This window comes from Diceros bicornis, chromosome 15 (genome assembly GCF_020826845.1).
Source record: "Diceros bicornis minor isolate mBicDic1 chromosome 15, mDicBic1.mat.cur, whole genome shotgun sequence".
Lineage (NCBI taxonomy): Eukaryota > Metazoa > Chordata > Mammalia > Perissodactyla > Rhinocerotidae > Diceros > Diceros bicornis.
Genome location: NC_080754.1, coordinates 23607399 through 23631551, shown reverse-complemented (window position 1 = coordinate 23631551; position 24153 = coordinate 23607399). Strand labels below are relative to the sequence as shown.

The following is a 24153-nucleotide window of genomic DNA, read 5'->3' as shown; positions in this document are numbered from 1 at the left end:
AATAAAGAGGATAGAGGAATAAATTAAATGACATCATGAGGAATCAGACAAATATAGAATCTATAAGAAAACTGGTTTGGGTTCCTCAACAACAAAAAAATGTCTCAAGCATGTGAGACATTCTATAACACAGCTGGCTTAAACGATTTGAAAATTTCAATATCGGTCGAGTGATGTCAGAATCACGGCACAGTGAGCTCTTCCCTTAGACTCTTCCCCCTAAGATATGACAAAATGGACATTCATAAACCAACAGAGAACATTCACACAACACAATAGACATCTGAGAGACCCACGCAGCCATACGTCTGAAGATGGAGGTGCTGTACTCTCCAGGATGCAGTGGAAGGAGGTAAGGGGATATCCTCTCCCTCCCCCACTGCAGTGAGCTAGGGTGCAGGACCGAGCATGGTCCTGAGAGGAGAGGGGGGACGGAGAAGTCCTCTGTGGGAATGCCTTCTCTCTGAGTTCCCTCACAACCCAGGGGAAAGCTCCACACCAAGGAGGTGTATTCACGGGGGTGTATTCATGAAACCAAGCAGCCCAAGAAGGCAGATAGCAAGGGAAAAATGGCAGCGAACCTGGGATCACATGCAAAAGAAAGCACCCCTCCCTCTGCTTGGCTCACTGGCTCCACCAGTTGGGCAGAGCAATGCACACCTGCCAAAGCACCAGGACACACAGTGTGTAAAGCAGTGGCAGTGAGTGGGCAAACGGAGATGGACCCAGTCAGCATTCAGAACGACAGTTCAATGAAATCACGAATAAAATTAATGAACAGAGGGAATTCTTCACAAAAGATACTGAAACTATAAAGAAAAACCAATCAGAAATGTTGGAGATTAAAAACACAATGAATGAGATAAAGAAAAATCTGGAGTACTTGAATGACAGAGCTGATATTATGGAGGACAGAATTAGCAATTTAGAGGACAGAAATATAGATATGACTCAAATGGAGGAGTAGAGAAAACTAAGACTAAAAAGAAATGAAGAAATTCTCCAAGAAATATCCTACTCAATTGGGAAATGCAACATAACGATTATAGGTATTCCAGAGGGAGAAGAGAGGGAAAAAAGGAGCAGAGAGCTTGTTCAAAGAAATAATAGCTGAGAACTTCCCAAAGCTAGGGAAGCAACTGGAATTATAAGTGAAAGAAGTTAATAGAACGCCTAAGTATATCAATGTAAAAAGACCTCATCCAAGGCTTATATTAATAAATCTGGCAAAAGTCATTACAAAGAAAAAACATTAAGGGCAGCAAGGCAGAAGAAAATAACCTACAAAGGAACCCCTATCATGCTTTCAGCAGATTTCACAGCAGAAATCTTACAGGCTAGGAGAGAGTGGAATGATATATTCAAAATTCTGAAAGACAAAGAATTTCAGCCAAGAATACTCTATCCAGCAAAAACGTCCTTCAGATATGATGGAGAAATAAAAACTTTCCAAGATAACCAAAAGTGAGGGAGTTCATCATCACAAGAACCCCCCTACAAGAAATGATCATACCTGCAAAAAACAAAAAAGAAAGGGTTTACAAAGCCTTGAATAAGGAGATAAATAGCAGACAAAATCAGAAAATTGCAGCTATCAGAACAGGTTAGGAAACACTCAATTATTATTTAATTACCCTTAAAGATAAAGGGAAGGAAAACATCAAAAATAAATATAATCACTGCATTTTAGCCACAAATTCACAACACAAAACAGAATAAGTTGTGACAACAATAAATTAGACAGGGAAGAGGAAAGGGATGGAACCAGCTTAGACTAAGGAAATAAGAGGCTATCAGAAAATGGACTATCTCATCTACAAGATCTTTTATATGAACCTCACAGTAACAACTAACCAAAAAATCAGAACAGAGACACAAATGATAAAGAGAAAACCATCATAGAGAACCAGCAACTGAATTGGCAGTCTGAAATACATGGGACAAGAAACAAGGGAAATACAGAACAACCAGAAAACAAGTGACAAAATGGCAGCATTTTAAGCCCTCATATATCAATAATCACTCTAAATGTAAATGGATTGAATTCCCCAATAAAAAGACATAGAGTGGCTGGATGGATTAAAATACAAGACCCAACAATATGCTGCCTACAGGAAACACATCTCAGCTCTAAAGACAAACACAGGCTCAGAGTGAAAGGATGGAAGACGATATTCCAAGCTAATAGCAAACAAAAGAAAGCAAGTGTTGCCATACTTATATCACACAAAGTAGACTTCAAGATAAAAAAACGCAATGAGAGCCAAAGAGGGGCAGTATATACTGATAAAAGGGACACTCTACCAAGTGGACATAACACTTACAAATATAGATGCACCTAACACAGGAGCACCCAAGTACATAAAGCAACTATTAACAGACCTAAAAGGAGAAATTAACAGCAACAATAACAGTAGGGGACCTCAAGAACCCACTTACATCCATGGATAGATCATCCAGACAGAAAGTCAATAAGGAAATAGTGGAATTAAATGAAAAACTAGACCAGATGGACTTAATAGATATATATGTATAGAACACTCCATCCAAAAACAGCAGAATACACATTCTTCTCAAGTGCACATGGAACATTCTGAAACATAGACCATATGTTGGGAAACAAGGCAAGCCTCAATAAATTTAAGAAGATTGAAATCATATCAAGCATCTCTTCCAACCATAATGCTATGAAACTAGAAATCAACCACAAGAAAAAAGCTGGGAAACTGACAAATATGTGGAGACTAAACAACATGCTACTGAACAACCAGTGGATCATTGAAGAAATTAAAGAAGAAATCAAAAAATATCTGGAGACAAATGAAAATGAAAATACACCATATCAACTCATCTGGGATGCAGCAAAAGTGGCCCTAAGAGAGAAATTCATAGCAATACAGGCCCACCTTAACAAACAAGAAAAATCTCAAATAAGCAATCTTAAACTACACCTAACAGAACTAGAAAAATAAGAACAAACAAAGCCCAAAGTCAGCAGAAGGAAGGAAACGATAAAAATTAGAAGAGAAATAAAAGAAATTGAAACCAAAAAAAAAAAAACAATAGAAAGGATCAATGAAACTAAGAGCTGGTTCTTTGAGGAGATAAATAAAAAAGACAGGGCCTTAGCCAGACTCACTAAGAAAAAAATGACAGAAGGCTCAAAGAAATAAAATTACACATGAAAGAGGAGAAATTACAATGGATACCACAGAAATACATGGGATTATAAGAGAATACTGAAAAACTATATGCCAACAAATTGGACAATCTAGAAGGAACGGATAGATTCTTAGACTCATACAACCTCCCAAAACTGAATCAAGAAGAAATAGAGAATCTGAATGGACCAATCACAAGTAAAGAAATTGAAACAGTAATCAAAAACCTCCCAAAAAATAAAAGGACCAGATGGCTTCTCTGGAGAATTCTACCAAACATTCAAGGAAGAGTTAATACCTATCATTCTCAAACTATTCCAAAAAATTGAAGAAGATGGAACACTTCGTAACACATTTTTTGAGGCCAACGTCACCCTGATCCCAAAGCCAGATAAGGCCAACACAAAGAAGGAATATTACTGGCCAATATGGCTGATGAACATAGATGCAAAAATCCTCAACAAAATATTGGCAAACCAAATACAGCAACATATTAAAAGGATCATACAGCATGATCAAGTGGCATTTATACCAAGATGCAGGGATGGTTCGACATCTGCAAATCAATCAATGTGATACACCACCTTAACAAAATGAGGAATAAAAACCACATGATCATCTCAATAGATGCAGAGGAAGCATTTGACAAGATCCAACATGCATTTATGATAAAAACTTTCAATAAAATGGGTATAGAAGTAAAGTACCTCAACATAATAAAGGCCGTATATGACAAATCCACAGACAACATCATACTCAATGGGGAAAAACTGAAAACCATTCCTCTGAGAACAGAAACAAGACAAGGGTGCCCACTCTTGCCACTCTTATTTAACACAGTACTGGAGGTTTTGGTCAGAGAAATTAGGCAGGAAAAAGAAATAAAAGGTATCCAAATTGGGAAGGAAGAAGTGAAACTCGCACTCTTTGCAGATGAAATGATTTCATATATAGAAAACTCTAAAGAATCCATTGGAAAACTATCAGAAATAATCAACAAGTACAGCAAAGTTGCAGTGTACAAAATCAACTTACAAAAATCAGTTGCATTTCTATACTCTAATAACGAGCTAATAAGAAAGAGAACTCAAGAATACAATCCCACTGACAATTGCAACAAAAAGAATAAAATATATAGGAATAATTTAACCAAGGAGGTGAAAGACCTATACACTGAAAACTGTAAGACATTACTGAAAGAAATCGATGATGACATAAAGAAATGGAAAGATATCCCATGTACATGGATTAGAAGAATAAACAAAGTCAAGATGTCCATACTACCTAAAGGAATCTACAGATTCAATGCAATCCCAGTCAGAATCTCAACGACATTCTTCATGGAAACAGAACAAAGAATCCTAAAATTCAATGGGGCAACAAAAGACCCTGAATAGCTAAAGCAATCTTGAGAAAAAAGAACAAAGCTGGAGGCATCACAGTCCCTGACTTCAAAATATACTACAAAGCTATAGTAATCAAAACATCGTGGTACTGGTACAAAAAAAGACACACAGATCAATGCAACAGAATTGAAAGCCCAGAAATAAAACCACACATTTACAGACAGCTAATCTTTGGCAAAGGAGCTAAGAACATACAATGGAGAAAGGAAAGTCTCTTCAATAAATGATCTGGGGAAAACTGGACAGCCACATGCAAAAGAATGAAATCAGACCATTATCTTTTGCCATACACAAAAATTAACTCAAAATTGATTAATGACTTGAAGGTAAGATGTGAAACCATAAAACTCCTAGAAGAAAATATAGGCAGTACACTCTTTGACATCAGTCTTAGAAGGCTCTTTTTGAATACCATGTCTACTCGAACAGGGGAAACAAAAGAAAAAACAAACAAATGAGACTTTATCAGACTAAAGAGCTTCTGCAAAGGGCTTCAGACTAAAGGCAAATGAAACCAGGAACAAAATGAAAAGACAACCCACCAACTGGGAGAAAATATTTGCAAATCATATATCCAACAAAGGGTTAATCGCCAAAATACATAAAGAACTCACACAATTCAACAACAAAAACACAAACGACCCGATCAAAAAAAAAGGGTAGAGGATATGAAAAGACATTTTTCCAAAGAAGATATACAGATGGCCAATAGGCACATGAAAAGATGTTCATCATCACTAATCATCAGGTAAATGCAAATCAAAATTACATAGAGATATCACCTTACACCTGTTAGAATGACTATAATCAGCAAGACAAAAAATAACAAATGTTGGAAAGGATGTGGAGAAAAGGGAACCCTCATACATTGCTGGTGGAATGCAAACTGGTACAGCCACTATGGAAAACAGTATGGAGATTTCTCAAAAAATTAAAAATAGAAATACCTTACCATCTAGCGATTCCACTGCTGGGTATTTATCCAAAGAACTTGAAATCAACAATTCAAAGAGACTTATGCACCCCTATGTTCATTGCAGCATTATTCACTATGGCCAAGACGTGGATGCAACCCAAGTGCCCATCAACTGATAAATGGAGCAAGAAGATGTGGTGTATATATACAATGGAATACTATTCAGCCATAAAAAAGGACACAATCGGCCCATTTGTAACAATGTGAATGGACCTTGAGGGTATTATGTTAAGCCAAATAAGCCAGACAGAGAAAGACAAACACCACATAATTTCACACATACGTGGAAGATAAACACATGGACAAAGAGAATAGACTAGTGTTTACCAGAGGGGAAGGGAGTGGAGGATGGGCATAAGAGGTAAACGGGCACATATATATGGTGATGGACAAATAATAATGTACAACTGAAATTACACAATGTTATAAACTATTATGACCTCAATAAAAAATTCAAAATCATGAAAAATAATTTTTTGAAACGCAGGAGTCCCATTCTAGATCAGACGAAACGAAGGAGACATGACCAAATGCACTGTAACAACCCAGATTGAGAGGAGAGAGTTATAAGAAAGCTGTTTTGAGCAGCTGGAGAAATTTGAATATGGACTCTATACCGGATATTATTGAAGGTATGGTATGTATCTTTGTAGGACACTTCAAATCTCTTTTGAATTATTATGTGCTTAACTACATGAATACACAGGATGGTGGCAGTGCAAATAGAGCATAAGAGAAAATTTGCAAAGAAAGAAAACGCAGGCTTTATTGGCAGGCTCGTTATTATAGATGAAGGGAACATATTCAAAGATCTCTGGCTTTACTCAGAAAGCAGTGGAACCAAGGACAGAAATGGGGAAGGAAGGCGAAAGATAATTACTGAGAGATGATGAGTTAGGTTTTAGGGAAACTGATTTAGCAGCAAGATATTCAGGGAGATTTTTTTAGGCCACTGGGAATACGTTATAGGAAGAGTCAAAGACCCAGCTTGGTGATGTTGATTTGGGAGGCATCAACATTGAAACAATAGCTGAAGCCAAGAAGGGTAAAACCATTCCTTGGTGAAGTGCCGAGACAGAAGACCAACGTATAAGTTCTGTGGGTAAAGCTAAGATTAGGGGTTTGGAAGAGAAACAGATACCAGTGATATTGAAAGGAAAATAGTTAAAGAAGGAGAAGAAAGCATCAATTAATATTGTCATAGAAGTCAAGGGAGAACATAATTTCAAAGAGCAATATTAGCGTTTGAAAGAAGAAGATACCAAAATAAGTGCGATGAACAAGGAAAGGACCACTGGATTCATCAAGGAGGCCAGCACTGTTGACCTGTGAGTGGCGGGGCAGAAGCACAGAATCTCATCTGAGGAGCCTCCGCGTGTCTCTCTGTGGTGGTGTGCTAGTTATCAAATCCAACTGTGAAGCCATGTCTTTGAATTGTCATCAGCTTGCTTCACAAAGTAAATATTTGTATTCAGTATTCTAATATCACATTGCAATCTAATATATTGTAAGCACTGACACAAGAATCTCAATCTCAATGTCTCAGTAATTATGGTGACAGAGTAGAATCTAGAATCTAAAATCTAATTACCATAAAATATTCTAATTCTGGGTAAAAAAATGTGATAGGAAGTAAATGAAAATGTATTTATTCAGGATCATCATACCCCTTATTTCCACCATTAAGAAACTCCATGTCAGCAGAAGGCTTACCTTCTCTATGGTGAAGTTGGAGCAGGTCTGATTAAACTTGCTTGCCACAGTGTTGTATTCTGGATCACCAGGCTGCAGCTCAACCACACGGACGTTCTGCTGCTCCATAGCACTCCAGTGCGCAGGGATCTCAACTGCAAAGGAGACACTTGAGGACTCCCTCACACCTGGGGAGGTTCATCTACACAGTCTACATGCCTCCTGTGCTTTGAAAAGCTGGCTATCATTTGTGTTCCTGTTTTACAATCTCCTAATTCAATGTATTAAAGAAGTTCCTCATCTTTCTAGGAGAATGCTTTTCAAAGCATGGACCAGAGACAACCTACATCAGAACAACCATAATGCTTATTAAAAACAACAACAACACAGATCTATCAAATCAAAATCTCTGAGGGGCAGAACCTGTGTACCTCCTTCTTAACAAGTTTTGATCACGCTCAGATTTGTGAACTGTTGGTATTGTATAACTCAGCTGCATATTCTGTTCAGTCTCTAATCTGTTATAATTTAGTAATTTAAGAATAAATTATTTTCCCACAATTTTTTAAATAAATAGTCACTATTGTCTTGCTTACAAATGCATGGATTTTTGCCAGAACTGGCCCCCACCACAGAGCCCTCCACATCTGTTCTTTCATTGTTCTTCCCAGTGTCCGTATGAGTTGGGTGGGTGGCAGGTTTTGCCATGTGGCAGGTTGTGGGAGCAGCTCTTTCTCCCCTTCTGCTAAATAGAATACTAGATTTGTCATTTCCCCAGGGTTGTTCAGAATCTGAGAAATTCATTCATACCAATGTCAGAAGAGATGAAGATAATGTACTGGAAGCCAATTTACTTGTCTTCAGTGGGGAACCTATGTGGTTTGAAGGCAGGAATGGCTGTCTACACAAGACAAGAATTCCTTTCTTGCAGAGAATCTGAAGGCTGCTTCCTTTTGCATGTGTCAAGGAACATTATGTTCAGGGCAGAGGAGGAAGTGACTTCTGGGAGAAGATCCTACAGGCTTCTGATCCTATCTGGGTTATCAGTCACAGAAACAGAGAGTGCCCACTTTCTGATCAGGCTGTCGTCTCCCTCTTGTTCTAGAAAACCTTGGGCCACTTTTCTTTAAAGCCCATGGCTTTCCCTCTCCTGACGGAAGCAGCCAATGCCTCCTCAATAGAACTGGCTCTGGGAAACCTGTAAACCACAGAGATGGGAACAAATGCAAGGTTTGGCTATTGCCATGATTAAGATGGTCATCCTCATGCTGTCTGGTGCACCCCTGCTATATTTTCCTGGACATAATGTAAGCCCCTTAAGCTCAGAGACCACATTTTCTATTTTATTCCATAACAGTTACTTGAATTTTGTCTACTTGAATACAACTTTGATATATGTACAAAATACAAAGTAGGTGTAAAATAATGGATACAAGCATAAAAGTTTGACTCACCTACAGATTTCGTAAGGCGCTGAACAGATAATTGGTTTCCCTTTGCATCTGTAGCAGTATACGTGTTCAAGTCCACTGTGTAGTTCTGATGATTAATTTCGACACTAATTGTCCTTCTGTTTGCTCTTCTTGCTTCCTCCAATCGCAGACTGGTTATTTTGTCAAAATGATGAAGAGTGTTATTGTCATCATATCGCCATTCTATAAATTTACTGATATAATCTGCCCGGGATTCCTGATCTTTGTCCAACCTGATCCTCTTGATCATTTCCTCAATTGCATCTCTAGCCTGTGTCACATCTCTACTAATTCCCAAAACCTCAATCAAAGGTCTTTTACGGTCCAAGGAAATGGTAATATCTAATTTCTTCTGCAGCTCATTCAATTCCCCATATTCCTTTTCATAAAAGTCTTTGATACATTCCTCTTCACTGGTGTAACGAGACTGTTCCTTTTCAATCAGACCCTGTATCCAAGAGAAGGCGTCTTCCACACGTTTTACATTTTCACCACACACGTGAAAAACTGCTGATTCTGTTTTCTTTTCCAAAACCAAAGGTTTGTGTTTTGTGGGAGATTGCTTTAAGAGGCCCAAATATGCTAAAAAAGAAAAGAAAGGAAGATTAGCTATTTCTTTCTTTCTTTTTTTTTCTCTATCACCATATTGTACATTATATCCCCTGGGCTTATTTTCCTTATAACTGGAAGTTTCTACCTTTTGAGCACCTTTACCCATTGTGTCCATCTCCCACCTCTCTGCCTCTGGTAACCACTAATCTGTTCTCTGTATCTATGAATCAGTTTTTGTTCTTTTTTTCAGATTCCACATATAAGTGATATCATACAGTATTTGTCTTTCTCTGTCTGACTTATTTTACTCAGCATAATGCCCTCAAGGTCCATCTATGTTGCTGCAAATGGCAAGATTTCATTCTTTTTCATGGCTGAATAATATTCCATTATACATTGAATATTATGTATATATGTGTCCATATATATATATTCCATATATATGAATTCCAAATATATATATTCCAAATATATATATATTTCATATCTATCTATCTATCTGCCACATTTTCTTTAACCATTCATTTGTTGATGGACACTTAGGTTGTTTCTATGTCTTGGCTATTGCAAATAATGCTGTAGTGAACACAGAGGTGCAGATATCTTTTTGAGATAGTGATTTCATTTCCTTCAGATAAATAACCAGAAGTGGAATTGCTGGATCATATGGTAGTTCTATTTTTAATTTTGGGGGAAACGTCCACACTGTTTTCCATAGTGGCTGCACCAATTTACATTCCCACCAACAGTGCACAAGAATTCCCTTTTTTGCACATCCTCACCAACACTTGTTATCTCTTCTCTTTTTGATAATAGCCACTCTATCAAGTGAAGTGATATTGATCTTATTATAGTTTTGATTTGCAGTTCCCTGATGACTAGTGATGCAGAGCATCTTTTCATATACTTTTTTTTTGGCCATTTGTATGTCTTCTTTGGAAAAATGTCTATTCAGATCCTCTGCCCACATTTTAATCAGATTGTTTTAATGCTATTGAGTTGTATGAGTTCTTTATATATTTTAGATATTAACCCCTTATCAGATATATGACTTGCAAATATTTTCTTCCACTGCATAGGTTGCCTTTTCATTTTGTTGATGGTTTCCTTCGCTGTACAGAAGCATTTTAGTTTGATGTGGTCTTATTTGTTTATTTTTGCTTTTGTTGCCTTTGCTTTTGGAGTCAAATCCAAAAAATCATTGCCAAGACCGATGTTGAGGAGCTTACCTCCTGTTTTCTCCTAGGAGTTTTATGGTTTCAGGGTCTTACATTCAAATCATCAATCCATTTTGAGTGGATTTTTGTGTATGATATAAGGTAGTGGTCCAGTTTCATTCTTTTGTATGTGGCTGTCCAGTTTTCCCAAGACTATTTATTTTAGCGTATATGCTGTCAAAGCGAGCACCCAACACTATTGAAGAGACTGTCCTTTCCGCATTGTATATTCTTGGCTCCTTTGTTGTAAATTCATTAACCTTATATGCATGGGTTTATTTCTGGGCTCTCTATTCTGTTCCATTGTTCTATGTGTCTGTTTTTATGCCAGTATCATACTGTTTCGATTAATATAGTTTTGTAATACAGTTTGAAATCAGGAAGCTGATGCCCCCAGCTTTGTTCTTCTTTTTCAAGAATTGCTTTGGCTATTCAGGGTCTTTTGAGGTGCCATACAAATTTTATAATTTTATATGAAAAATGCCATTGGAATTTTGGTAAAGATTGCATTGAATCTGTAGATTGCTTTAGGTAATATGGACATTTTAACAATATTAATTCTTTCAATCCGTGAGCACAGAATATCTGTCCATTTATTTGTGTCTTCAATTTCTTTCATCAATGTCTTATAGTTTTCATTGTACAGGTCTTTCACCTCGTTGGTTATATTTATTCCTAAGTATTTTATTCTTTTTGATGTAATAGTAAATGGGATTTTTTTCTTAATTTCTCTTTCTCATAGTTCATTAAAGATTAGCCATTTCTCATGTGACATCAATATTAGGAACATGCATTTCATAAAAATGAACAACTCACATGCAAGTTTAGATATTACAGACTGTTGGAGAGAAGCCTGAGATCCTTCTCTTTTTTTCATGTTGGCATAAAACACATCTAGCACTTGAGGCAGAAAGATAACAACTTTAACTTTTTTCACAGACTGGACTGATCCTTTCTGGATAAATTCTTCAATGGCATCAATTATGGCTCCAGCAACCTTATCTGGGTCTTGTTTGGCATTTCCTGGAAAGGCAAATAATAAAAATTACTGGGAAAAAAACTCAACTGGAAAAGGCTGAGGAATAAATTAGGTATTCCAATTCTCACAGAATAAATGCTCACTCTCCACCTCTCACCACCATGGAGTTTTCCAACACTGCATCAGCAAACACTTTTGAAGTCCTAGATGCAATGGGGCGTTTTTGTTCCAGGATGTCAGGAAGCCAACAGCCCCACAATGAACAAAGGACCCAGAAATCTAGCTTTCGGTGTCTGATGTTCATATCTGCTCTATCATCTGACCCCAGCTTACTGTGTTCCTCTGCTACAGTTAACCTTTCTTAGCTCACTAGTGTCCTCAAAAGATCCATGAAAAGGAAAAAAAAAAGCTGATATATGTTGAAACATCATGCTCTTTAAAGAGAACAGCAATATTTTTTTCTCAGTCATCACTTGACTTTATGCATGTGTCCTTATTCTCTTTGGGGAACTGATTTAAACTCAGGCAATTTTGCAAGACACCTGGAGCTATAAGCTATTTGTTATAATCTCTAATTCTTTGCACACAAGCGGCCCATGAGCCTCAAGGAAGCCTTTCCTCCCACACTCAGTGAGATTTTAGTTGACTTGCAGAGTGCAAGGTTGTCACCTGAGCAGGTCTTTTCCTATTTTCTGCATGCTCCATATCTTGTTTCTTAAGCCTACTGCCTAGGTCAGAGCATGAGAAGTCCCATGAAAAGTCACGGAAGCAGTCCCATATGAATGGGAGCTGACAAAGTCACTTGGGGGGTGGGGAGCAATGTAAAAGTCCCCTGGCCAACCTGGTGGGATAGATGAAGGGCCCACCATTACTGTAGAAATGAGAATAGCCCTCTTTGACTTGGCGATGTAGAAAATTGTGGGAATGTAGACAATCCCACATAAAACTAACCAAGAGGGTTTGTTTGATTAGATGAGCAGGGGAACAGGGGAATTCTCCTTTGCAAAGCTGTGGTTATCTCAGTACATTTGGAAGGATTTAAACAGGAGTGTTCAGATACATTCATTCACTCTCAGTAAACACTTACTGTGTCCCATCATAGGCTAGATGTTCATCTAGGCACTTAGGACACAGAGGATGTGATATATGGGCATGACCAAGTGTTCAACAGGTAAAGTGTGGGAAACTCAACTGTGTAACAGGGGTGTGAGATGTTCAACCCGGTGTGTTCAGGGAATAGATCTGTTTTTGAGAAAGATAAATCTGGCAGAGGAGTGAAGTGGAGAAGGCATTGGAACAGGGAGTCCAGGTCTAGATAGGACGCTATAATAAGTGCTTAGGCAAAAGACAAGAGATGAACAAAGAGAGGAGGCCAGAATGAAAAGTCAGGTATAGGGACTGCGGAGATATTTAGGAAGTAAAGTCAGCAGGACCTAGTGACCACCTGGGTTTATCCTTGACCCTTTGTCCCCCCTCTTCTGCCCCACTCACCCCTTCATGTGTATATCATGGGTCACACTGTATTGCAGTTGCTTACAAGTCTGTCTCTCACAGGAGGCTGGGTGCTCCTTGGGGACTGGACCCTTTCCTTAGTCATCTTTCTATCCCCAGTGCCTATGCACTGTGCCTGGCACATGGCAGGCACTCACTAAATATTTAATCAAACTAAATAATAAGCTAAAGAACATGGGAGTGATAAAGAGGGTAGAGTCAAGGATTCTAGATAGAAAGTGATGCTTTTAACATGATCGGTGATATATCAGGAAGGGCTGGTTTGGGGGAGAAGACAATGAATTGGAGCTTGGAGTCTGCATGGAGCTTGAGGTGCTTGCAGGCTTCGCTGACCTCCTTCTCTCCCCTTAGGCAGGCATGTGTAGGGAACAGGGAGAGGGTTTCCTTTACTGCTGAAAGCTTCTTGATCACAGTCCCAATTCAACTCATAGACACCACTAAGAGAGAAAGCTCCCCCATCCATTAGTCTAAGGACCAGCTCTGGTGGTGTGGAGATAGGAAAAGAAGACAAGCAAGGAGAATCTGCTCACCTTGATTTATTCATACAGACCAGCAATGCAACCAGGTCAGTGGAAGAAACAACATGTTTGCAGTAACCCAGAAATACTCAAACATATGTACGTATTTATACAAAACTAAAATGGCCTCCTTTCCTTGTTTCTTCTTTGGCTCCACTGAGGGACTCCCTTGGGAAGGGCTGTGTCACTCCTGGGCTGCCTGCTTTCTTGGCCCAAATAAATTAAGGTAGAAACACAGGACCAGAGTGCAGAGGAGAAAGCAGATGGAGACAGAGACTGAGGAGTCATTAAGTGGGTGACCATAAAAATGACAGATATACAGATAGACAAACAGGCAAACAGATAATATGTTGGGTAATCCACCAGGATTGGATGATACTAAAAGGGGAATGAAAACATAAAAGGACTATAAATTATACACTTAGAAATAGAAAAGTAATAAAGTAGACATAGCACTCCGTGTGGGAACATTAAGATGAATGGTAGAGAATTACAGAAATCAAAATATGGGACAGAGGATTAGAAGAAGGCTCAGACAGTGACAAGGATGGTTAAGTTTATTGAGGCAAAACTTTTGGAGGGCCTAGAATGTCAGTGTAGGACACTCAAATTTAGATTCCCGAGCAACAGAATATCAACCTACCAATAAGTGTTCTCTCTTTGGGACCAATCTGCTCCATTCCACCTCAAGCCTGAGAGTGTTTGCCTCCCCTGAGCAGCTCTCTTAAGGGAGAGCAAGCAGGAGTTCCTACTCAATGCACATGACTCAGATTTCTGGGAAAAGAGCTCGCAGAGCATCACCCTACTAATGATAAACCCAAAGCTCCATCCTGATATATGAAGAATCACACAATCATTGTTTAGTTTGAGGAAAGCACGAAACTCAAAAGAGGCAAGTAGGCTGAAAAGAGGAAGGTGGAGAGTTGAGTTTCTGACCCATTAGAACACATTAGGTTCCAGTGACTGAATGGCTTCTACCCAGAGATGTCCTAAAGCCAGCCTAGACAGGCACTGTTGAAGAGGTGAGAAAAGAGGCCTGGAAATGCTCATCTGGGAGTCAGCTACAGGGAGGTGGAAGTCAACACACTGATGTTCTGCATGGAGAGGGGAGAGAGAAGGAAGTTAAAGACCAAATAACGGGGGAAAAGTGGGGATGGAAATAAGAGAAAGGAACAGATGAAAGAGAAGAAGAGATGGGCTTTCTTTCTCTTCCCCTCCCCTCTTTTCCCTTCCCTTCCATATTAGAGAGCAAATGTCTCTCTAATATTCTAAAACCCTCTTCGGTTTTCTTTACTTTTTCCTCTTTACTTAAATCACCCACAAGCTTTGCCCATTCCCTCAGGGGCTGCCTTGGGGTGAGGAAGCTGCCCTGACTCAGACCCAGCACTAACTACATCAACAGTCAGCACCATATCTACGAGAAAGTGGACGCCTTGGGATTTCGCCTTCCGGAGGCTACAAACCTGTCCCAATGGCTGGGAGGCAAATGGACGAGTAATTTCGCTTTTCACACTCCTGTAAAACACAGGAAACGGATGTCTTGACATCCTTTCCGCCAATGACATGAATAATGTTCTTGCACTTCAGTGATCCTCCTTCAGTAATTATATAATCACGGTTGCCCTGCTGAGCTGGGAAACACAAGACAAAAAGATGCACAATCAGATGCTGAACCCACTCTTTGATTGCTTAGAAAGCAAAATGTCTGATTTGGCAAATGAAGCCTTTTTTTGTGAATGAGAGACTCCTGAAATACTATTTTGAAGAAATCTTTCTTGCTTACCCTCTTTTTTGAACTGTGAGATTAGTTTTCACTTCTAATTCTCTACATTTGGAATTCTTTTGTAAAATGTGTGATTTTAAGATTAATATGCTGTCTCCCCAATCCCAACACTTTCCCCAGCCTCTCCATAGCCTCCCATTTTCAGTCTTCCACTTATGATTTAGGACCAAAAATAGCATTGTGCTTTACCTTGGCGAGAACATTCAATTTCCACACTTTGTCCGGCATGTTCTAAAATTGCTTTGGAGACCCCTACATGAGAAAATCAAGATGGTCACAAATATGAATTAAAAAATCCATATAGTGCATTTTGATCAGAATGATTGCCTCATTATCCAAATGCGTTCCCTATCATCAAAGGAATCCTATAACCTGGGTATTGCTGATAACAAAGAAGAAAAATTCATGAAATAACTGTTACCAATTATGAGAAACCATGTTTCTCATGAGAAAAAATTAAAAATAATTTTAAAATTCTTAATTAATATTAATAAACCAAAGTTGTAGAAACCAGTTTGGCTATAGGAACCTCCCTTATGGAATCTACTGTGACTATTACACTAGTCAAAATCCTATAAGTAAAGTACCTGCTTTGAGATTAAATGTGTTTGATGTTGAATTTACAATCACATCTGCCTCTTCTTTGGTGATATCTCCAGAGGCCACCTGGAAGATGATGGGACCAATCTTCATTTCATGCACTCCTAAAACAGAGCTGGAAAGAGTCCCATAGAAACCTGAAAAGAATACAAATGGAGTCCAGAACAAGTTGGCAACAGCAAGAATGACTTAGGTCTCATGCTCCTCACATGTTCCCCTCTCATACTTCTTCCCCTCTTCTCTCTGTAATCTCTGGCCTTTAACCTGGCCCTGACCCTGAGCCCCAGTGATGATCTGCTTCTGAAAAAGGATTATGAAGTATAATACATATCAAACATGGACTTCTGGTGCAGGCCAAGGTGAAGTTAGCCCACTAGAGCCCTCTCTCTCCCACTGATTACAACTGAAAACGCAGGACAAAGAAGAGAAGCCACTAACTGAGAACTAAAAAGTGAACAATGGCAGGCAGATTGGGGAAGGGAGTCAAAATTGAAGAAGCAACCTCATACACTGCTGGTGAGAAGGCAAACTGGTGCAGCCACTATGGAAAATGGTTAGGAGAGTTCTCAAAATATTAAAAAATAGAAATACCATATGATTCAGCTATTCTACTACTGGGTATTTACCCAAAGAACATGAAATCAATAATTCAAAAAGATTTTTGCACCCCTATGTTCACTGCAGCGTTATTCACAATAGCCAAGACACGGAAACAACCCAAGTGCCTATCAACAGATGAATGGATAAAGATGTGGTGTATATATATATATATACACACACAATGGAATACTACTCAACCATAAAAAAAGACAAAATAATGCCATTTGCGACAACATGGATGGACCTCGAGGCTATTATGCTAAGTGAAATAAGTCAGACAGAGAAAGACAAATATTGTATGATTTCACTCATATGTGGAAGACAAACAAACAAACACATAGATACGAAAGACAGATTGGTACTTACCAGAAGGGAAGGGGGTGGGGGGAGGGCCAAAACGGTAAAGGGGCACATATGTATGGTGACGGATAAAAACTAGACTATTGGTGGTGAACATGATGCGGTCTATACAGAAACTGATATATAATAATATACACCTGAAATTTACACAATATTCTAAGCCAATATGTCCTCAATAAAATAATTTAAAAAAGAAGCAGCAACCTGTAGGGGAGGCAGTTTCCCATTTTGTTTCGTTTTGAAATTTTTCCTCTTTTCTCTCCCAGCTTTGACCCAAGGGTGGCCCTAGCTGCAAAAGTGCACAAGGAGCAGAGGCAGCAAAACTCTCAGAGAATCCCTGTCCTTGTGTCCAGAGGATCGGGAAGAGGGGGCCCCGTGAGCTAAAAAGCAAGAGAGGGAATTTTCACTATTTTCCACATTTTCTCTTTTTTAATCCAGGCCCTGCCCCAAGGTGACTCCAGTTGCAGAACTCCACAGTGGCAACACAGGGAGCTAAAACTCTGAGAGACATTCTGTATTTCTATCCAGAAGAATCAGGAAAAAGGATCCTCGTGGTCTGCAAAATGTTTATGTGTGTGTGTGTGGTGGGGGGGATCCCTGTTATTTATATTTTTGTCTCTCTTTCCTCTCTCCACTTAGCCCAACAGCTACTCTGATCATGCAAAATTATGAGGCAGCAGAACAGGCAGCTTAAACTTTGAGAGAACCCTGTCTTTCTGGCCAGAGGACCTAGAAAATGGGCTCCCGCAAGCCAGAGAGTGTAAGGGCAATCCTGGAGAGGGGAGAGCTGGAGCAGGTGTTCCCCTGTTCTGTGTACAAACAGAAATAAATTCTGAGCTCACCCCGGGGCTGCACACATGGGGGCAGACCCAGCAGCGCAGCAAAGGCTTTGAGAACTGAACTGACACTGGACTCGCTGCCCACACAGAAGGTGAGACAGAACCTTAGAATGAGCTCACTCCATTGACCGCCTGCTTAAACAATCACCATCTTCCAGAGGATTTTAACAGGACCCAAGTCTCATAATATAACATCCAAAATGCCTTTCATACAAAGAACCAGAAAAATGTGACCAATTCTCAAGGATAAAGACATTCAATAGAGATGTTAATCTCAGGATGATCCAGATGTTGGAATCATCAAACAAAGACTTTAAAGCATCTGCTATAACTATGCTCCCGGAGGTGAAAGTAAAGACATTTGAATGCATGAAAATGATTTGGAATGAATGGAAAAATAGTCTCTGCAGAGAAATATAAACTATAAAATAAGATTCAAATGGACATTTTAGAATTTAAAAATACAATATCTGAAATAAAAAATTCACTGGATAGGCTCAATAGTGTAGTAGATAGAGAAAAGAGTCAGTGAACTTGGAGGTAGATCATTAAAAATTACCCCATCTGAATAACAGAGAGAGAAAAGATTAAAAGAAAAAGAAAGAAGAACAGATCCTCAGGGACCTGTGGGACACTATCAACAAGTTTAACATTCATGTTACTGGAGCACCAGAAGAAGAGGAAAGAGAGACGAGTGCAGAAAAAATATTTAAAGAAATGACTGAAACATCCCCAAATCTGATGGAAGACATACATATTCAGATTCAAGAAGCCTCAGCAAACTCCAAACAAGATCAACTCAAATATAGCAACAGCAAATTTGACAGAGGGGAAGCATTTCGTTGGTATTTTCTCTTTAAATGCGTCTATTTCTAAACACACATCACATCATCCTTAGAAAACAGTAGCCTCATCCTGACTTAAAAACGCATTGTACAGATTACATGACTTGGCCTGCCTACTCTTTCGCGCCAGATCACATAAACATGGCCAGTGTCTTGCATGCTCAGGGGCATGGAATATAATTTAATATCTTCTGTATCACCAATTGATTTTTCCATAAAAATCATCACTACCATCTTTCACTTATGACTGAATAGTCTTTTAGCAACTAGAAATAATTTTGCAATTTAAAAGCTTTACTGAACCTTGTGTATCTTCAGCCTTGGGAATTTTGTCACTGATGAAATTTCCATTAGCCATTCTGACAAATTCATCTGAAAATGCCTGGAAATAGAGAGACAGTTTTGACGACTACAATCCTCAGCAGATGAAAGAATTGGATTCATCAGGGCTTTTGATCCTGCATGCACACATATTTAGGAGAGAACACCTCTCAAAGTATTATTTATTTTCATTATAGATTTTTAAAGTTATGAAAATAATACATATATTCTGTTTGTACAAATGCAATTCTGTTTCTACAAATAATTTCCTATGAAAATTATCAAAGATGTGAACAAAGATATAAATAGAAAGATATTCATTACAGTGCTATTTATAATCAAGGAAAAACAAAACAGTTTGAAAATTCAAAAGGGAAATGGTGAAATAAATTTTAGTATATCCATGTGTTAGAATATTTAGCAGCCATTAAAAATCGCATTTCCAAAGAATAGTTAATAGAAAAGGGAAATGCTCATTTTATACTATTAAATGAAAAAAGAATGATATTAAATTTAATACATAATCCCACTTTTAAAAGTACACATGTATCAAAGAATTCTGGAATGAAATACAACTAAAAAGAACTTATGCATTTTGTATTGTTCATAGTTTCTACAATGAACGTGTATTACTTCCATAATCGGGAAGAGCAAATAACTTGCCAATTGTTGAAAATGCAGTGCTAAGAGAAAAACCATCCCAAGGACCCAAACACTTCAGTTTGTAACTTCTTATTTGGACCAGGAGAGGAATGGCTAGGGCACACGTGCTTTTTGGAGGAGGAGGCTGGTGTCTGTATTCCAGGGTCAATAAAGGCATGAATTCCATTTCTTTGCCTGGTAGTGACACTTGAAAATTATCACTTTCTTCCTCCTTGTAAACAAACCACAGAGAATTTTGTTGGAAAAAAACAAGTAACGTCTTGGCTAAAAGGCTGATGCAATGAGAGAGAGAGAGACTATAGAGCCAGGGCCTGAGGCTCACTGCCCTCCAGAGGCCAGGCAGGTAAGCTGCATGTGTAAAGGTGGGCTGGGTTAACGCTGGAGAATGACAGAGCACCTGCCACTCAGCCACAGCAAACTGTTCATGTAGAAATCCACGTTCAATGTGCCAGAACTTTTGAATTTTTAGGTTACAGTGGACATCTGGAGTTTTATGTGAAATGTTTGATTCTTAAATGTTAGCAACTGATTCAAATTTTTTAAAAATGGCCCACATAAGCCCATCTAGAGGCCATGTTCAGACCACAGGCTGCTGTTATGCAACCTCTGTCACAGTCTCCACCTACAAACATCTCAGTAAGTTTTGCTGATTTTGGGGAAAATATTACCAAAGTTTAACTGTCTTTAAAAGTCATCAGAGAAAAAGCGTCACAGCCATGTATGGAGTATCAATACTATTTCCAGTGACAGTAAAGGTGTCTGTATAGACTAATCCTTTTGCAGAAGATTTGCAGAGTACTCTGAGTCTTTAGGAAAGAAAATGAAGGCTGGAGTGACACAGAAATAGTGAGATTCGAAGGTTCAGGTCCGTGTCACACACTTACTCTCCTGTTCACTCAGCCATTCATTCAAAAACTCTCAGCACTTCATGTCTCTAACTTAGTTCGAACTATTTTATGTGTATAAATCTTAGCTCCCAAAGTATGATTTATAGGAGGGAAAGTATGTGCTACATATCTATTCCATAATCCACATCACCTTGTACAATGCAAGTCATAGCGAGGTTGTTCAAAAACCATTTATTTACTAGAAATTACTGTAGTTATGCAAGCCAACCAAATGAACCACATATTTTGCTTGAGTGGTTTGGCCATCTGATTAGAATTTAAATTAGATTTGTTTGCTTCCAAAAAACTTAAAGGTAGTGTCTAGATGCAGAAAAAATTAAGTATGACCTAAGAATTCAGATGGTCCAATGATCTGTGGACATCTCTTGGGTCGCTGACCTTAATCTGTTTAATTCTTGCACTATAGTGGAACTTTCAAACATTTAATGTCATCTGTTCTACTGGACTCTAAGGACGTGGAGGACAGGGATAATGGCCTCTTATTAAATGCCTCTTATTCTCCCATATTGCCAGTGAGTCCAGCGGCTCACCCATAGCTGATGTTCAGCAAATGTGAGCTGGTTGACGGACTCTCTATGACCGAAGATAGTTCTGGGGTTTCTGGTCCCAACTCTCCTCCTCCCATGGGGATGTGCTGAGTTCATTCTAACCACACCCTTCAGTTCTCTCTCATCCTGACTTTCTCCCATTTATAGGATCACAACTAGGCTTTCATATTATGTATTAAAACTTCTATGTTCATATAGAAGGGAATCCTATAGATTAAAAGAGGGTTAAGGGATATGTCAACTCCATTGCAATATACGGGCCTTATTTGGATTCTGATTCAAACAACCAAGCTGTAAAAACAAAATTATACATTTATGAGACAGTTTGAAATTTGAACATTGACTTGATAATTGATGAAATAAAGATATGATTGTCAATTTCTTTTGTGTGTGAAATAGTATTGTGGTTATATTACTTTTTAACAAGACTCCTAAAGTCTAAAATAAATACTGAATTGTTTATGGGCAAAATGTATATATCCGGGATTTGCTTCAACATAATATGGGAGGAAGGGAAATTAATGGAGATAGAGATGAAACACATTGGCCATAGGTTGACAGTTGTGAAGATGAGTGATGGGTACAGGGAGCTCATTATACTATTTCGTCTACTTTTGTATATATTTGAAATTTTTCTTAATAAGAAGCAAATTTTTTCTATATCCATAAATTTGTTTAAAATTTGCCATGCTACAACTAGTCTACACTACTCTTTTACTTTCCAGTATGGGAAATGCATGAAAGAACAACCTATTAGACCAAGAAGACATTTGAGAACATTAGGGCTCAGTTGCCAAAATAACCAGAAATGAGTGAGACTGTACCTGAATATTTCCAAGATCATTCGGGCACAGCAGAAAGTGGACTTCTTGTAAAGTTGCCAGTTGACTCTTGCTACGAAATTTGAACACTTCTGAAATAATTAATTCAGCAAAAATGGTTTTAGGAAACCCCAAATTTCCTGTTCCTATTGCTGGAAATGCAATTGATTTCAAGGACAAGCTCTCGGTGATTTTCAAACATTCTCTGATTATGTCTTTCATGATCTGAAAAGCACAAAGCACATCCTTATACATTTTGCATAGAAATAGGAGTTAGAACAAAAAGAATAAGAATTTAGCAACTTTGTGGTCTCCGTCTACTCCTTTTTGCTTTCAACAAAAGCAGGTTAAGGACAGTGAGAAGGAGAAAGAAAAATACAGGAGTAGATGAGGAAAAGGAAAGGAGAATGTGAGAGACCCTCCAAAAAGATTCAAACTCACTCAGCAGTGAAGGAAAGAAGCAAAGCAAGGACTCTTCTAATCCTTCATTCTCTTCTGTTCTTCATGCCCTCGCCTCCCTTCCTCACTAAAGACACGCTGTCTTCAATAACTCTTCCCTGAGCCCCAATGATGGCTGAGCACTAGAGTCAATTTATATTATTAACTAGTCCTCAGGAGAAGTTAGTTAGCTACAGCTGAAAGAAAAGGCCATAATGATGGAACCCGCCAAGAACGTGACGTTATTACAGAAGAGAAGCAGACAGGGTCCAATCTACATTACACTGAAAGGAGAGTCCAAAGGGCTACCCAATTCCCTGGAGAATTTAAAACCAGGCCCACCTCCTGTGAAGACACGCTGCCATTACTCCAGTCCGGAGCCACCACATGAAGCACACGGTGGCAATGCAGATTGCAACCACTGGTTTGGAGAATCGTGCCCACGCTAACGGTCATCCCTTGTCCGGCTGTGTTCAATTCCTCCTGGAGTTGTGGTCCAGCTTTATCCAACAGGGCCCGAGAAAGGGGCCCTTTATTAAGCGCGAGATCCGAGGGAATGGAGTTGACAACAACATCAGTCTTGAAGACAAAACCAACACTTTGTTTCAAATTCTAACAAAACTCATTCTTCAAGGATTACTATATTTGAAGCACTGGGCTTGGCACAATGGGGGACAACTAAGGTGATTTAGCTTTCAGAGACTGAAATACCACCTCAAATCAAAGTGTTATTAGAAACTATTTAAATAACACTCCAGGACAAAAGAGCTGTCAAAAAGCAATATATAGGTGGTATGGGATCATTGAAAGTCCAGAGGAAGTGCCTTCAGCGACTAGTGAAGACACCATGGGCGATGTGGGGTCTGAGAAATGGGAATAGTTGCAGCAGGCAGAGAGAGACAGGGAAGTGATTCAGCAGGGGGAACAGCATGAACATAAGATGTAGGTTGTGAGCTGTGAGTAGATTAGTTTGACCTGATAGAGAGCTTCTGCAGCAAAATAGTGCAAACCAGGCCAGAAATGCTGGCTTGGGGGTAAAATGTGGAGGGCCTTGAGTGCCAAGCCAACCGGACTTCCTGACAGACAGTGAGGAGCCATGGAAGCTTTTTCAGCAGGAGGGTTAGTGTAGGCAGATTAATAAGGACCAGATTAAGATGCCAAGAGAAGAGAGGAGAGGGAACGTGACCAAGCAATTTTCATGGGTCACCGGGGAATAACGTGTAGCAGGTACTGTGGCATCGGAAGCCACACATCTATGGGAATGAAAGGATTGAAAGGAATGTCTCACCATTCAGGGTTCAAGGTGGATGAGGAACGGAACTCATTCCAATCACTGACTCTTGGTTAAAAGAGGCTTTTGTTCACTCCTTTGTTCGTTTTTAAATGAGGAACAAAATTATTTTTAATACTTTGAAATTGTGCAATGGTTAAGAGCCTGAACAAATTCCAATCCTGGATCTACCACTTGTTAGCCATGGGACTCAGGCAAATTATTTAACCCCTCTAATTCTCATTCCTTCATCTGTCAAATGGGAATAATAATCCTGGAATCTACCTCATGGCACTGAAGGAGAAAATGCATGCCAAGCACTTAGCATGTTGCCTGGTACATAGTAAATAATCAATGTTAGCTATTATTCTTGCAGTTGTTATTTAAGCTTATTGTAAGTAGAAATCTAATTTTTAAAAATCTTTCAGTATTATAAACTAACAAAACATTTTTTAAAAAGCAACAACTAGAACAAAAAAAGGAGGATGACCCACAGAATGGGAGAACATTTTTTCCAATCACATATCTGGTATCCAGAATATATAAAGAGCTCTTAAAATTCAATAATAAAAAGACAACGCAATTTAAAACGGGTAAAGGATCTGAACAGACGTTTCTCCAAAGAAGACATGCAAATGACCTTTCCTGGGAGTCCCTTCCCCAGGACTGCCC

At 38.8% G+C, this 24153-nt stretch overlaps 1 protein-coding gene across 2 annotated transcripts in view; it reads right to left on the bottom strand.

Annotated features, from left to right (window-relative positions):
- Positions 1–24153, bottom strand: part of LOC131414780 (protein mono-ADP-ribosyltransferase PARP14-like) — a 45304-nt gene that overhangs the window by 6771 nt on the left and 14380 nt on the right. For both annotated transcript variants that reach the window (XM_058555919.1, XM_058555920.1), the window contains 9 exons: positions 22554–22790; positions 21777–21998; positions 18816–18894; positions 15856–16005; positions 15458–15520; positions 14949–15116; positions 11293–11499; positions 8690–9289; positions 7257–7390 (listed from right to left, as the gene is read on the bottom strand). In XM_058555919.1, the coding sequence (XP_058411902.1) occupies positions 7257–7390; positions 8690–9289; positions 11293–11499; positions 14949–15116; positions 15458–15520; positions 15856–16005; positions 18816–18894; positions 21777–21998; positions 22554–22790 (1860 nt within the window). The remainder of the gene's footprint in view (positions 1–7256; positions 7391–8689; positions 9290–11292; positions 11500–14948; positions 15117–15457; positions 15521–15855; positions 16006–18815; positions 18895–21776; positions 21999–22553; positions 22791–24153) is intronic.